Genomic DNA, 15121 nt, shown 5'->3' with positions numbered 1-15121 from the left:
TTATTGATCTCCTCTCCATAGTGGTCTTTATCTTATAAACACTGGGAGACTGGAAAATTCCTCTCTTCCTTGTCCAATGTTCTAGTATAGCTCTTTAGCCTTCTATTCCATGTAGCTTCAGATATCAGTAAATATTTTGATAGGGAAACTATCCCTGAGTTTGAGGCCCCCAGGTCTCCAATGTCGTCAATTTAGCACAGCATGATTGTCAAAAGCTCAACTGTGTGAGCATTTTTCTGTCTGAGTTCAGCAGCTTTTTGCCTGGACCAAGCCCTAAGTGCTTTGAGTAACATTTAAATGTGTAATATTTAAAATCTAACAGTGCCTGGCACATTCTAGGCACTCAATAAACATTAATCAAATTAATGAATTTCATTGTATTTCCTGATTTTTAAAATTCTCCTATGGAAGTTCAAACTGCTACAACACTGAGTCAATGAATGTCTGTATTCATCTAAAGATGTTTGGAAAACTGAAGGTTTTCACTCTAATACTTGAGGAACATTTACTATGTGCCAGGCATTGTTTTAAGCACTTCACATATATTAACTCATTTAATACTCATAACTCTATGAAATTCATAGTACTGGTATCCTCATTTTACATCTATGGAAAATAAGGTACACAGGAGCTAAGTAATTTGTCCTAGGTTAAACAACTAGTATGATACCGGCTATATATATATGTATATCCTGTGGAAATCAGGACTTAAACGGAGATTTCACACAATACCTCAGAGGGCTTTTTTTTTTTTTTTAATCTGTAGTCTCTCCTACTTCTTTACTAAACATATGGAATCATATAAAAGGTTAATTAGTCCTACTATCAATTACAATTAATTGTCACTAAGTCCTCTGTTGCTTTAAATAACAGCATTCATGTCACAGAAAAGTAAACAATTCTGAATAACATAATTTCAGGTAAGTATCTATTTTTATGTTTTTATCTTAATAACATATATGTGTATTATAATTCATTATACTAACATATTTTTTTTGCCTGGTAGGGCTGTGTCCAGGGTCGACTCTCTAAAAAGTTGGTCACTCTACGTTAGACTACCAGGAGGAGCTTTTAAAAATACCCAACTGCACGAGGGCTCACTCCTAGAGATTTTGCTACAATTGGTGCGAAGGGGAAGGACTTGCTATTGGCATTTTTAAAGCCCCTAGCCTCCAGACCTCCAGGGTAAGCTGGAACGGGTTGGGGCGGGGCCTGGAAGTCACGTGGCCTGGTCAACGCCCTCTGCGGCAGTTGATTAGCTTCGGCCAGGAGCGGAGGTTGCGAGAGACATGAGCGCCCCGCCCCCTTACTCGCACACTCCCCCCACCCCCCCGCCCCACCCCTTACCCCCTATCAGAGAGTTGCGAAGCCTCCGCCGTTCCTAGAAGGTACTCGGGTGGGGACGCTCTGCTCGGCGTGCGCCAGTGATCCGGCCAACAGGAACAGGGACCTTCCGCGTCGCGCCCTCAGGTGCGGGTTAGCTGAGAGGCTCGGACCTGATTCCGGGTCCAGCCCAGCACCTCGAGAGGGGATCCCAGCCCCCATGGCAGCCGCAGGTGCATCCTGAGGACTTCCTGGAGGAGGCGACGCGGCTGGAGTCGGAGGCAGCGAGGTTTGGGGAGAAAGGAGCTAGTGTGATGGGAGGATTGGGTGCCGCGGGGAAGCCTCGGTGGCCCCGCCATATAAGGTGTGAGGGCTGGAGAGACACCCCCCTCCCCCCCGTGCCGTCCCCCCCATCCCACCCGGATCTTCAGGGCACTGTATTGTTATAGATTAACAAATTGAATTATGGGTTCTGACTTCGAAATGCACAATGCTCACGGAAGATAATCTAGTTCAGATAATGAAAGGGTCGAGGTCCCTTCCCCTGATCAGGACCGTCTGGGGGGTGCCTCCTTGCTTAAGAAGCAGGAGCGCTTAGGAACAGTGTTTTTAGGGAACGTGAACGGTGTGTGAGGGACTTTCTTAAAGATGTACTTACATAAAGCAAGGTTCGCCGGTAGCCAGAGAAGCACAATTAAAAAAGGAAGATCCTCCGTATCCCATCATTTGTGTACTCCCTGAGAGAAACAACACCGAATTTACTATATTAAAAAAGAAGCAAAGTGGAGGCCACAGTTTGGGTATGTCCCCTGGCCAACCACCCATAGCTGCGGAACCAAAACTTAAAAACTGTCCTAGTTTCCCCAAAAATGCTGGCTCTGTCCTTAACGGAAACAAGCTTTCTTTATGTCAGGGTGACCTTGCAGCTTCCTAGCCAATCACCTACAAACAAGTAAACTTGTCCGGTGCTACTCTTCTAAAAGGAATGTCAGTTTCTAGTAACCAGTCCCAATAGAAAACAATGTACTTCCTCATTCATGTGTATAGGAGGGAAATAATTTTCTCTCTACCCTTCTGAGTACTTAGTTGAGACCCCCGGAATAAAAGATGAAAACAAACAAGTTTCTTAACATGTATACCTCATGTAAACATGGAAGATACCCAAGGAAAAATGACTTACCCCTGAGATGGCGTAGAATTCAGGCCTAAATACTATCTTCATAGGGAAAGTGGAGGGAGGTTCTATTCCTGGAAGAGGCTGAAACGGCAGTTAGGTTAAGTATTAAGTGTTGGTTTGCTGACATGGGGCTTAGCATGAGTGAGTCCACATAGCTTTCAGGATCTTAGTTCCACGACTAGGGTTGGAACTCAGGCCCCCGCAGTGAAAGCCCCAAGTCCTAACCGCTGGACTGCCAGGAAGTTCCCCTGTTGCTTCTTTTTTAAACAGCCAGTTTTTAAGTCCCACAGCTCAGTATTCCAAAGTGGTATATTTTGGGGTGGCTTATTCTGCCACCCCTTCACTGGCTTTATAGACTGAGCGGTAACTGCTGAGAGCCCAAGACTTTCAGTTTTGAAGTCTCCTTGTTCAGAGTTTGGGTTTTACTCCATAAAATGTTCATATCAAGTAAAGTCTTCTGAATTTTCTTTTGACCACAATTAGCTCTTTGTATATCATATGTAGCCTAAAATCTCTAACTGCCCTAAAATCATTTTTACACTATCTGAGCTGATTCTGTGTGATGTAGAAATACATGAAGACCACCCAAAAGAGAACAAGCAAAGGCTCTTCATTCCCTTCATGGCCAAGGGAATTGGCCACCATCACGTGTGTGTGGCAGAGACTCAAAGGCAAGCAGGGGAAGTTTTATATTGGAAAAGAGGGAAGACTCAAATATGCTGAGTTTGGAGGTGATTGGCTTGGAAAAGCTGGAGGCAGGTTAAATAAAAGAAGTGGAACATTCTATGTGATTGGGTACAGGAGCATATTTGGCTTTTCCTGTCGGCCCTGGATGGAAGACAGGGATACATATTAGAGATAAGCTGGTACTTGTAGACCAAGTCCTGATGTAGGGCCTATTGCTGCATTGCTTGTGGTTTGGGTTCCAGGCGGGTTGCTGCAGGTTGCAGGTCAGAGTTCTCTTTTTTCCTGCAGTCTGGTCCCTTGGTGTATTGAGTCTCTCAACGAGGTGCTGCTGAATATACTCTAGGGAGGCGGTGAGGGCAGAGCCACAGGTTTCCTTGGATAAAGATTGGAAATTGATTTAGCTTCAGAAATTCCTAACAAGAGTATTCTAGCAGTTGTTTTCATTTTATCACATATTCCAACACCAAACACAGTGACTTTCTGCTAGCTGAGGTTTGCTGGCCCCATTGGAATTCCCTGTCCAGGACTGCCTGGTGAGAGAGCATCAAATCGGGGCTGGCCTTACGTGTGCTCTTTTCCTCTCCTTCAGCTCAGCCTGATGGCCAGGAGCCTGCACCACCTCAGAGGCCAGGCCATGGAAGCCGTGTTCCTGCCAGTCCTGTGGAAGGTGAGCAGGGTTCCTCCTCCCCTTCCTTGGTGTAGTCTCAGCGCCGGGCCATGGCGTTCACATGGCTTTAACTCCTCTGTTCAGGTTGAGCCATCTTCATCAGCTGGGGTTTTTCCTTCTTGGAAGGTAGGATGTAAAGAACTTGAACTTTGGGGCGAGACAGGTTCAAATGCAGGCTCTGTTTTAGATGTGATACCTGATCTCTCACGGTTTCCTTATCTGGAAAATGGGATAATGATAGTAGCTGTCACAGAGTTGTGAGGATTCAGTGAAACGGGGCACGTGGAGTATCGGCAGGGTATCTAGTGACATGTGGAGCGCTCTGTAAGTTTTAGCTGTTGTCACCACAGTTGCTCCTTGTTTCTGTCAGTGAGCATTATTGTGTACCTACTGTATACCAGACAGTACTGCCTTTGTGCTGGGAGAGAAGCTCTCGCCTAAGGCGGTTATAAGCCATTTGGAGAGGGAGCTATGGAAACAAAGTCCCACAACACAGGATAAATTCTGATCTGTTGGCATCAAAGGGTACACTGGAAGCTTAGTTACTGAACTCGTAACATGATGGAGGGTGATTGTGAGAAGCTGAGGAGAAAAGTGAGGAGACACGTGAGGAACCATCGCGACCATTTGGAAAGAACAGTCTTGGACGGGAGGGAGGCAAGAGGGAGTTCGAGGGGCAGCGCTTTGACCCATTGGCCCAGCGTGTCCGCATTTGCTGAGGGATCACAGAGCTCTGTCTGCCCTTCTGGTGGCATCTCCTGCCTTCCCTGACGGCCAGAGGACCCGCCCGCAGAGATGTGGACTCCCTTCTGTCCCCCGGCCTGTGTGCATCCTGTTCTCCCTGTCCACAGGCAACCCACCTCTGCATATGCTGAGACTCAGCTCAAAACTCCTCTCTGAGGTCCTGCATTAACCCCGTTACTCTCCCTTGTGTTCCTATGTGGGCAGAGGGCTGAGCTCAGGAGGAGAGCTTCAGAAGAGCCACTGGGTGGGTGTGGGGTGACTGGAGGTGAGTGTGTAGGGTGTTCTTTACAGAAAAGGCCCAGTAAGGGAAGGAGAGAGGACGGAAGCAAGAGGGAGCAAGGCACCAGGAGCATCTTTGTAAAGGCAGGAGAGGCGGCAGCATCCTGCGGGCCACGGGCAGGAGTGGTAGTCTGGGAAGGAACGCGGCTGTATTGCTCTGCTTCGTGACGCCTCACTTCTGACTGTTCGGACACCAGCTGGGTGCCCTCAATTTAACTCATTCTGACACTGTCCCCCTGGAGTTAGCATCGGACCCACAGGGTAAGGGCTCAGTCCCCGCAAGACCGCCCCCCGCCCCGACCTCAGACGCCAATCACAAGTGCGGGCTGTCACCTGTGCTTCTGACCCACTGGCTCTAAATTGGGGTTCCCACGACCCACTCCGCGGGTGCCATTGGTCTGGTAGAGTGGCTCACGGAACTTTGAAAACGGTTTACTGAGCAGATCCTGGTTCATGTAAAAGGCGACAACTCAGGATCAGCCCGATGGAAGAGAGGCACAGGGCAGGAGGAGTGGGGAAGGGGTGCAGGGCTTTCCTCTCCAGGCAGACATCCCCCAGCATCTCCATTTCTGCGTTTTTATGGGGGTTCATTACGTAGGCGTGATGGGTCGAGTCACTGACCTTTGGTGACTGACTGAACCCCAGCCTCTCCCCGCCCCTCAGGTGCTAGGGGTAAAGGTTCTAACCCTCTCATCACATGCTTGTTCCTCTGACATCCAGCCCCATCCTTAGGAGTTTTCCACATTAACATGAACTCAGGTGTGGTTGAGGGATTTGTTAAGAGTAACAAGACGTTCCTCTCACCTGTATGGCCCTGGAGCTATTTCCGAAACCGAGGACAAAAGCCCAAATATTAGAAGATGCTCCTCTGTTCTTATCCCTTAGGAAAATCCAAGGGTTTTTAGGAACTCTGCCAGAAGTAGGGAGGAAGACCAAATATATATTTCTTATTTAAATCACAGTATCACAAGGGGGAAAAGGGCAAAGACAGGAGAGTCGTGGTCATTGGATTAAGACCCCGCAGGAGACAGGAGAGAATGGAATCAGGCCGAGGAGGAGGGCTCACCAGGAGGGAGAAGAGGGGAGGGGTGAGGCCCAATGCAGGGAATGTCTGGGAGCCGGTGGGGAGGCGGGAGGAGGTGAGGGCCATGTGCCCCGGGCGCTGTTTTCTGGGATGTGACTGGCAGTGCCTCCTGAGAGGAGGGGGTGGGGTGAGCCCCCGTCCTCACAGCCCCCGTCGCCCCCCGTGTACCCCTGGATCGTCACCGTGTTGACTTCTCCCGCTTCCCCACTGGACCCTTCACTCCCTGAAGTGGGGCTGGGGCTCCGTGGGTCGCACAGGCTGTGCACTTAGCAGCTCTGGGGGCCCCGTTGTCACAGCTGCCATGTGAACAGTGTCCCCTAGAGTTGAGCAGTGCTCAGCCCGAGGGGCTGGTCCTTTGGGCCCGGCAGGAGCTGTCACCTCTGTGTGTGTACTGTCACTGGCGTGTGGCACAGAGGCCAGCGACTTCTTGGTGCTCAGTAAATGCTTCCTGAAGGAACGGGAGTGATAAAGGGGGAGAAGACCACTGGTGAGGACCATGAGGGCGAGAACTGTGGGGCCACACGAAGGGCCCAGCTAGAAAACCCCACGCACAGAGATAACTCTGGGGGTTTGAACCGTTGTATCCCAGCACCTGGGAGCCTCCACGCAGGTGCAGAGAAGGCAGCGGGTGGGTGTGGCAGATGAGGGCATCTACAGGCAGCCCTAGGGACAGAGGGTATTCGGGATGGGGGAGGGGGCTTGAGACCCTAACCCTGGACCAGGTGTGGGCAGGAGGAAAGGAAGGCCTGTTGTTTGGGAGACTCAGGGTCTGTCTGCAGAGGGAAGCGGCGTGAAGCATCTCAGGTGGGGCCGGTATTCCTATTGCTGAAGCCCTTCCGCACGAACACCCCCTGAACCACAGCGAGTGTGGGGGGCAGACGCCAGGCCTCTCGGCCCCCAGGAGCTGGATACACAGTTGCAGGTGGAAACTTCTGCCGTGGGCACGGTGCTCAGCGGTCTGTGTTTGGCCCCGTGGAGACACTCTCCACCGTTCCCCACTTTGTCTGCACCCTGGGAGGCTGGCCTTTATATTCTCCATCCGCGGGTTCCCTTACTCTTGCTTTGGGTTGGCTTCTGGCAGGGGGTTGGAGTGGGGACCAGAGGCCTGGAGGGGATCGCTGTTGGGGGTTTATCCCTCAGTCCCTCCCTGCTGCGCTGCCCCCTGCTCTGGTCTTGCTTCTCCAACAACTTTCTGGATCCCAGTGTCCCCTCCCGTCCTCCCCCTTCACACCTAGTGGGTAGCAGTGCCTACGACAGCCAGCCCCGCGAGCTCCAGCCCGCCTGGTTGGTTCCCGTTAGCCTGTCCATCCCTGTGTACCATTAGCCTGCCCATCCCGGTGTCCCATTAGCCTGTCCATCCCTGTGTGAATGGCCTGCACGCTGCCCCGTCCTCAGTGACCTCATGGGAGTGAGCCTTCTCTTTCCTGAGAGATCCGGGCAGAAGAAATGCAGGATGTGGAAGGTAGGGTTGTACAGAGCAGGGTCGGCAAACTCATCTGGAGCCGGGAGTAGTTTTATTGGGTCACAGCCACACCCGTTTGCTCTCCTGTTGTCTGTGCTGCGTCTGTGCTACCAGAGCAGAGCTGAGTGACTGCAGCAGAGACCAAACGGCCAGAGAAGCCTCAAATACTGACCATCTGTAATAATAATACTGTAGCTCACAACGTTAGTGTAAGAATTGCAGCTGCAGTTAGTCGCTGTGTTTCCAGGGGTTGCTGTCCTTTGAGGACGTGGCTCTGTACTTCACCAGGGAAGAGTGGGATACACTGGACTGGGCTCAGAAGGACCTCTACAGAGACGTGATGCTGGACAACTACAGAAGCGTGCTCTCCTTGGGTAATGACTCAGCTTAACATTTCACTTTGAGTGTCTGCACATCTCCTCAGTCTCTTATCTGCAATTCCAGAGGCAGAAAAAGCTCTGAAAACCAGACGTTTTTTCATAACTCATTTGGCTATAAGACCCAACCTGAAGTCATCAGGTGGTTAAATCTGATTTTTATTGTACAGGAAGCTATTTATCATCCTTTTTCTCATTTGGTCTTTATATATATATATATATATGGCATCAGAAATATCAGTGTGTTTGATTAAGGTTTCAGCTCCAACCCCTGTTGGGGGTAGTGCATAAGCGAAAATATACCCACCAAGGCACCTTTCAGAAATCTGGAAAAATTCTGAGTCATGAAACACATCTGGCCTCAAAGTTTTCAAATGAGGGATTGTGGACAATGAATAGTTTCCTTTTGCTTTAGAGTTCAGAGACAATTAGCCCATTCCCCACCCCGACCTGAATCCTCCACACCTGTTAAGACTCCTAGGAGCTGAAAAGACTGTGGTCACTGCAGATTCCAAGTCTAGCATCTTGCTCCCTTGAAGAGTCTTTTTCTTCCTTCTGTTTGAAAATGGCTTCCCTCCTTGCTTACAACATCACTGGGTACCCAGGAAATGATTCTTCACTGACTTCACTTCTGAACCTTCACAGCTTGCATCTTCCCAGGAGCCTGCCTTTGTCTTACTCTGATGCAGTGTCTCCCTAGAGTGGGAGGTTCCTGAATGAATTTTTCTCTCTGGGGAGTGTTGGCTCCCATGCTGACACTCTTGGCACAGAGTCTTGACCACCTTTTGTGAGACTGTCCACCTACCACTGGATGTTTTACTGTTTATTTTTGTTTTAAAAGCATTACAAGAGCATACTTGAATATATGGAAGATAGAGGAAAGCATAAAGGGAAGGGGAAAACATTCAGGGCTAACACTGTTAATATTTTGGAATATTTCCTTCTTGGTTTTTTTTTCCTGTGCTGTTTTTTTTAAAAAAAAGCTAGCTGAGTATAGTCTATGTATAATTCTGTAATCCCTTTAAAACTTAACATTATAGTATCAGCATTTTCCCTATGTTATTAAAAACCCTCATAAAGCAGAAAATTAAAATCATCTGCATGCCCACTGCCCAGCATTAACCCTGTTAACATTGTGGTTTACTTTTATGTATGTTATACAGACAGTCCTATTAATGATGGTTCAGCTTAAGATTTTTCAACTTTACAATGGTGTGAAAGCAATACACATTCAGTGGAAAGTGCACTTCGAATTTTTATCTTTTCCTCGGGTAGCAATACGCAGGACCGTTTTCTCTGGTGATGCTGGGCTCAGAGCCACAGCTCCCAGACAGCTATGTGATCATGTCATCACAAGGGCAGCCAACCAGTACACTTAAAACCATTCTGTTTCTCACTTTCAGTCCAGTATTCAGTAAATTACAACAGCTTTTCACCACTTTATTATAAAGTAGGTTTTGTGTTAGATGATCTTGCCCAACTGTGGCATAATATAAGTGTTCTTTGCGTGTTTATGGTCAGTGGGGCTAAGCTATGATGTTCGGGAGGTTAGGTGTAATAAATGCATTTCTGACTTAGGATATTTTCAGTTTAGATTGGGTTTATCAGGAAGTTACCCTTTTGTAAGTAGAGGAAGATCTGTACACACACACACGCACAGACACATAGTTTTTAAAAACAAAATTTGGATCATAATTTACATGAGTTTGGTATTCTGCTTTAAAATATCTAGGGAGCATTTTCCTATTTTAAGAAACATTCTTTGAAAAATGTATCAGATGCACTGGGGGGGAAAATATATATATATTTTTAATATGAAACTTCTTTCAGTTTTTTTTAATGTATTTTATTTCTTTCTTTATTTTGGCTGTATTGGGTCTTCATTGCTGCGCGCAGGCTTTCTTTAGTTGTGGCGAGCGGGGGCTACTCTTGCGGTGCGTGGGCTTCTCATTGCAGTGGCTTCTCTTGTTGTGGAGCATGGGCTCTAGGTGCGCAGGCTTCAGTAGTTGTGGCTCGCGGGCTCTAAAGCACAGGCTCAGTAGTTGTGGCTCATGGGCTTAGTTGCTCTGCGGCATGTGGGACCTTCCCGGACTGGGGCTCGAACCCGTGTCCCCTGCATCGGCAGGCAGATTCTTAACCACTGCACCACCAGGGAAGCCCAAAAGAAATATTCTTTGAACACACGATTTTCAGTATCTGCCTAATACTTCTGCCTTTGTTGTATTCACGTGCTACATTTTAACCATTCCCCTGTTGACATTTACTTTATTTCCAGTTTGCACTGTTTGTTAGAACTCTGCTGAACATCTCTAATTTTCCTTAGGCTATATTTCTAAGAGTGAAATTACCACATCCCAGAGTGTGAATATTGTTCAGGCTTTCAATAAAGATTGTGCCAAGTCCTCTCCTCACCAGCCCTGTTCATTACTGTCCTGATCTCTGCTTGTCACTGTCCCCCCACCGCTTAGACCCCAAGGGGTAAAATGAGCTCTGGGACATCTGCTGCTCACTAACCAGCACATCCCATTTACTTCCCCACAAGTAGGAGTTCAGTTTCCCAAACCTGAGGTGATCTGTCAGCTGGAGCAGTGGGAAGAGCCGTGGATCCTGGATCTACCAAGAGCTGGGACTAGGAAGGCTTCCAGTAGTGCTTGCCCAGGTGGGTGAGGAGAAGCCCCGGGCCTGTGGGGGTCACGCAGAGGGAGGGACCCCCATTCTCCAGGCCCTTCCTGTGCCGATACCGAGCCGGGTGTCTGGCGTCTCTCCTGCTCTTTATCCCTTCTGCCCCCTGCAGGTGGTGGGTGTGATCATCAGCCCCATTCCCAGGTGAAGAAACTAAGGGACTGTGATGTCTGTCACACGGCTAGTAGGTTGATAGTTGGGATTTGACATCACGTCTGCAAAGCTCATCCTCTTTCTACTGCAGTTAAAGTGCTTCTCTGAAGCAGCCGGTCTGGTGTCTTCTGACAGCTCTTGTGCCATCCTAGATGCTCCTTTTTTCTACCCTCATCACTTACCCTTTCTCTATACTTGCTCTTGTTCCCTTGCTCTCATTTTGTTTTCCAAATTCTCTCGGTGTTTACTGATGTTCCTTTTTCCTACGTACTGTGTCCTAATCGCTGCTTCTACCCTTTTTCACATGCCTCCCTCCATGGTGTCACAGCCTCGGCACCGTTGACATTTCAGGCTGTTTAATTCTTTGCGGTGAGGGCTGTCCTGGGCCTCGTAGGATGTTTAGCAGCATCCTTGGCCTCCACCCACTAGGTTCCAGCAACACCATCCCTGGTTGAAAAACCACTGCTCTAGTCCATTGGTTTTGTACTTATTTCTCTTTGTTTCCTTTTCTAATCGATCTTATACACTTTCTCCATTTTTAAGAAGTTGTTTCTCCCAGAATTATTAAAAACATGCTTATCTAGAAAGTACAAGATGCTACCTCTCTCCTAGTTATGTGACACTGCTGGGTACTGAGAGTAAGTTGTTATCCCACTAATGGTGATGGATTTATTCAATTCTCACATTCTCTGACATACACTCTTGTGCACATTTTAGCTGGTTAGCTGATGTCAAGAGCTCTTTCTGATACGAAAGCTGTGGGTCCTATGGAAGGAAATCAGAATACTGGCCTCTGTAGTATGATGATTTAACTCGGTGAGCACTTCTTAGCCTCGTTTGAGTCTCTCGTATCACAACCTTCCTGACTTACTTCCTTTTTTTTTCCTTCTATGGTGGTTAGGTCATTTGTATACTTTCTTTTTTTTTGGCTAGGTCCTGAAGCCAGATTCAAGATGAAAGAGCTAACTCCAAAGCAGAACATTTCTGAAGATTTAGAGTCATGTAAGATGTCACTGGTAAAGCAGAAAATGGCCAGGAAACCCTTAGAAAAGTTACTTGAATGTAACGAATTTGTGGACATTTACCGACTTTCACTCCCTACTATTGGTGATGAATGCTGTAAGGACTTCCTTCAAAACCTTAACCTTATTCAAGATCGGGAAGCTCAGGCAAGGACAAAGCAGGGCAAATATGATGAGTATGGAAAACCCTTCCATCAGAGATCACTGCTTTTGAGGCATAAGCGAATTCTTACAAATGCAAAATCTTATGAATGCAGCGAATGTGGAAGAGCCTTCCAGCGTCAGGCAAATTTTGTTCGACATCAAAGAATTCACAGTTCAGAGGATCCCTTTGAGTGCGACATATGTGGGCAGGCCTTCAAACAGAAGTCTGCTCTGACTGTCCACAAACAGTGTCACTCACAAAAAAAGCCATATAAATGTCATGACTGTGGAAAGTGTTTCCGTCAGATGGCGTATCTTGTTGAACATAGGAGGATCCATACCAAAGAAAAACCCTATAAATGTAGCGAATGTGAAAGAACATTTAGTCAGAATTCAACCCTTATTCGACATCAGTTAATCCACAGTGGAGAGAAACCCCATAAATGCATTGAATGTGGAAAAGCCTTTGGCCGGCATTCAACCCTTATGATCCATCGACAAATTCACAATAAACAGAACACTCATAAATGCAGTGAATGTGATGAATCCTTTGGTCGGAATGTAGATCTCATTCAGCATCAAAGAATCCATACCAAGGAGGAATTCTTTGAATGTAGCGAATGTGGGAAAACTTTTAGTTTTAAGGCAAATCTTCATCGACATGAGGTCATTCATACTGGAGAGAGACCCTACAGATGTGACAAATGTGGAAAATCTTTCAGTTGGCGCACAAGCTTTATTAAGCATCAGGGTACTCACAGAGAGCAGATACCTACGTGATAGTAATCAGAAAAGCTACCATTTAAAGACCAGAACTTAACCACTCTTGTAAGTAGGTGTAACTCAATTGTTTTATGAAAATTAATAAACAGGAACTGAAATGGTTTTTCTGTGGGGACCCTCTCTTTGTAGCTAACCTTCTTGCAACAGTCAAGAATTACTTAATAGGGGCTTCCCTGGTGGCGCAGTGGTTAAGAATCCGCCTGCCAATGCAGGGGACACGGTTTCAATCCCTGGTCCGGGAAGATCCCACATACCGCGGAGCAACTAAGCCTGGGCACCACAACTACTGAGCCTGCGCTCTAGAGCCCACGAGCCCAAAACTACTGAAGCCTGCCGCCTAGAGCCCATGCTCCACAACAAGAGAAGTCACCACAATGAGAAGCCCACGCACCACAACGAAGAGGAGCCCCCCTCACCGCAACTAGAGAAAGCCCGTGCCCAGTAACGAAGACCCAACGCAGTCAAAAATAAAATAAAATAAATAAAAGAATTACTTAATAGAGGACTTCCCCGGCGGTCCAGTGGTTAGGACTCTGCACTTCCAACACAGGGGGCATGGGTTCGGTCCCTGGTCAGGGAACTAAGATCCCACATGTTGTGCAGCACAGCCAAAAAACAAAACAATTGAACTGGATTTAAATTTTTTTTAAAAAGTTACTTAATAGAAATGTCAGGCTGTCGTGTCCAGTCTCCCTGGGTCCCCTTTACCTTCATTTCCCCGAGTTAAGTCAAGGCAGATGGAAGGCACAGAAGTTTTACTCTGTGGTCCCCCAGGCTGGAGACCGTTTTCTGGATCGTGAATGATCTAAGAATGCCTTTCTTGGTTTCATACTGAAAAATCACCTGAGATTGTATAGACGTTTTAAAAATAAAGTAAGGGCTACCCACGAGTACTGCTGAGATATTAAGAATCACCGACATTTACCCAGAAACTAAAATTAGTGTGCTACTAGGTTCTACTGAGAGTTCGAAGTCAATGTTCAGAGCAGGTGCTGTCAGTGCCCTGCCCCCCCACCCCGGCTTTGCCCCTGCTGTGTGCTTCATCTGACTTGCACTATCTGTGTCTCTTGGGCTGCGGGCTTTTTCGAAAACCACGAAAGACCACTGCTCTGGGGGCAGCCCTCAGCCACACTTGATGGGATTTTGGCGAATACCAGATCTCCCTCTCCCCTAGGGTGGAACAGCTGTGAAGCATGTGTTTCACACTGTTTTCAGAGCCTTTCCATGGGATGACGCACATTCACTCTCCGTGGTAGCTGCTTTATTAGCTGTCTGCCCTTCTCTGTGTCCCTTCTAACTCCCCTACCAGTATTTCAACACCTCTTCTCCCCACGAGTAAATTGCTGCTGTTAGACCCTCTCATGTTAATCAAATCCCTTGATTTTATTATTTTCTTGTCCTTACCAGTTACATGATTTCTTACCCAGCACATAAAAACAAAGTTCTATTGGGAATGAGAAGAAAGCAAGTGGCACCACATAAAATAAAGGAAACTTCAGCTTTGCAGGAGGAAAATAATAAGTGTTAGATTATATACTGGGTTCGGTATCAGTTCTTAGGTACCAAGCGGCAGGAATTGGCGGGAAGGAAAGGCTGCCAAACTGTATTTCCCCGAACAAAATTAAGAAGTCGAGGCCTCTGACAAGAGGAAATAAGCCAGTGAGAGAATTCTTGCTCACAACCACCTTTGGAGTTGAGGACCTGTGAAAGCAGATCCAGGCTTGAGTACACAGTCTGGCTCAGACTACTGAATCTATTTTGTGTAGACGATGTACATGCTTCCAGCTTTCCAGAAAGAGAGAGGGCATAGCTAAGGATCCAGAGGTAACATGGAAATGCCTACCTTCAGCCACAGCTGTCCCAAGGAGGAGAAAAGAGCTGCACTCTTCAATATGGCAGCCACTAACCATATGAACCTATTTAAATTAAAATTTTAAAAAGTTAAAAAACTTCCTCAAATCAAAAGCCACATTTCAAGATCAGCACAATTATAGAACATTCCCATCATCCCAGGCTTATTGGACAGCACTGCTGGAGAAACCCTATGGACTTCTTATGGAGGAACAAGGGAGCTTGTATTTGGTGCCACTTCCTTCTCGACAACTAAATTAAATGGCCTTCCTTTCCCTTTATAAATGGCCCCTATAAAATGTTTTATTTGCTGAAAATATTTTTTTCAGTAGAATTCCTGGGACACAAAGGAGGGGACGGGTGGGGCTGGTCTGGAAGCCTTGCTGAACTAATTTGCCTTGGGAGAAAGGGGTCCCCAGCTCAAGAGTGCCGGCGTGCAGGGCAGGTTTCCTGCCTTCCGCAGAGGCTAGATGGTCACCAGGCCAGGAACACAGATCAGCGATGTCATCGTCAGTGTATGGTCATGTTTGTCACTATTTAGCAGTAGGGCAGGAGCTCCAAACTAGCCCTCCAGGGAAGGTAATGGAGAAGAAATGCTCAAGTTTTGGCTTTTCTATTTAGCTAACGGGCTGGACCCACTGTCCTCCATGCCTGGCCACACAGGAGAACCATTAGCTCATACTGCA

At 47.3% G+C, this 15121-nt stretch overlaps 1 protein-coding gene across 4 annotated transcripts; it reads left to right on the top strand.

Annotated features, from left to right (window-relative positions):
- Positions 1–1393: 1393 nt before the first annotated feature.
- ZNF789 (zinc finger protein 789) lies at positions 1394–14829 on the top strand. Of its 4 annotated transcripts, XR_014296035.1 has the most exons (6): positions 1407–1612; positions 3777–3854; positions 7671–7797; positions 10346–10459; positions 11353–11451; positions 11569–14829. XR_014296035.1 is itself a non-coding variant. In XM_082644185.1 (5 exons), the coding sequence occupies exons 2-5, from the start codon at positions 3786–3788 to the stop codon at positions 12579–12581; spliced, it is 1323 nt and encodes a 440-aa protein (XP_082500311.1). In that variant the 5' UTR covers positions 1394–1470; positions 3777–3785; the 3' UTR covers positions 12582–14828. The 4 variants fall into 4 exon arrangements, 3 of the variants coding, with proteins under 3 accessions (XP_082500311.1, XP_082500312.1, XP_082500310.1); XM_082644185.1 differs by lacking the exon at positions 11353–11451 and having other exon boundaries at positions 1394–1470; positions 11569–14828; XM_082644184.1 differs by lacking the exon at positions 11353–11451 and having other exon boundaries at positions 1409–1612; positions 11569–14827.
- The last annotated feature ends 292 nt before the right edge of the window (positions 14830–15121 follow it).

The sequence above is a fragment of the Mesoplodon mirus genome, assembly GCF_964341445.2.
Source record: "Mesoplodon mirus genome assembly, chromosome: 15".
Taxonomy (NCBI): domain Eukaryota; kingdom Metazoa; phylum Chordata; class Mammalia; order Artiodactyla; family Ziphiidae; genus Mesoplodon; species Mesoplodon mirus.
This window is presented reverse-complemented; position numbering and strand designations above follow the sequence as displayed.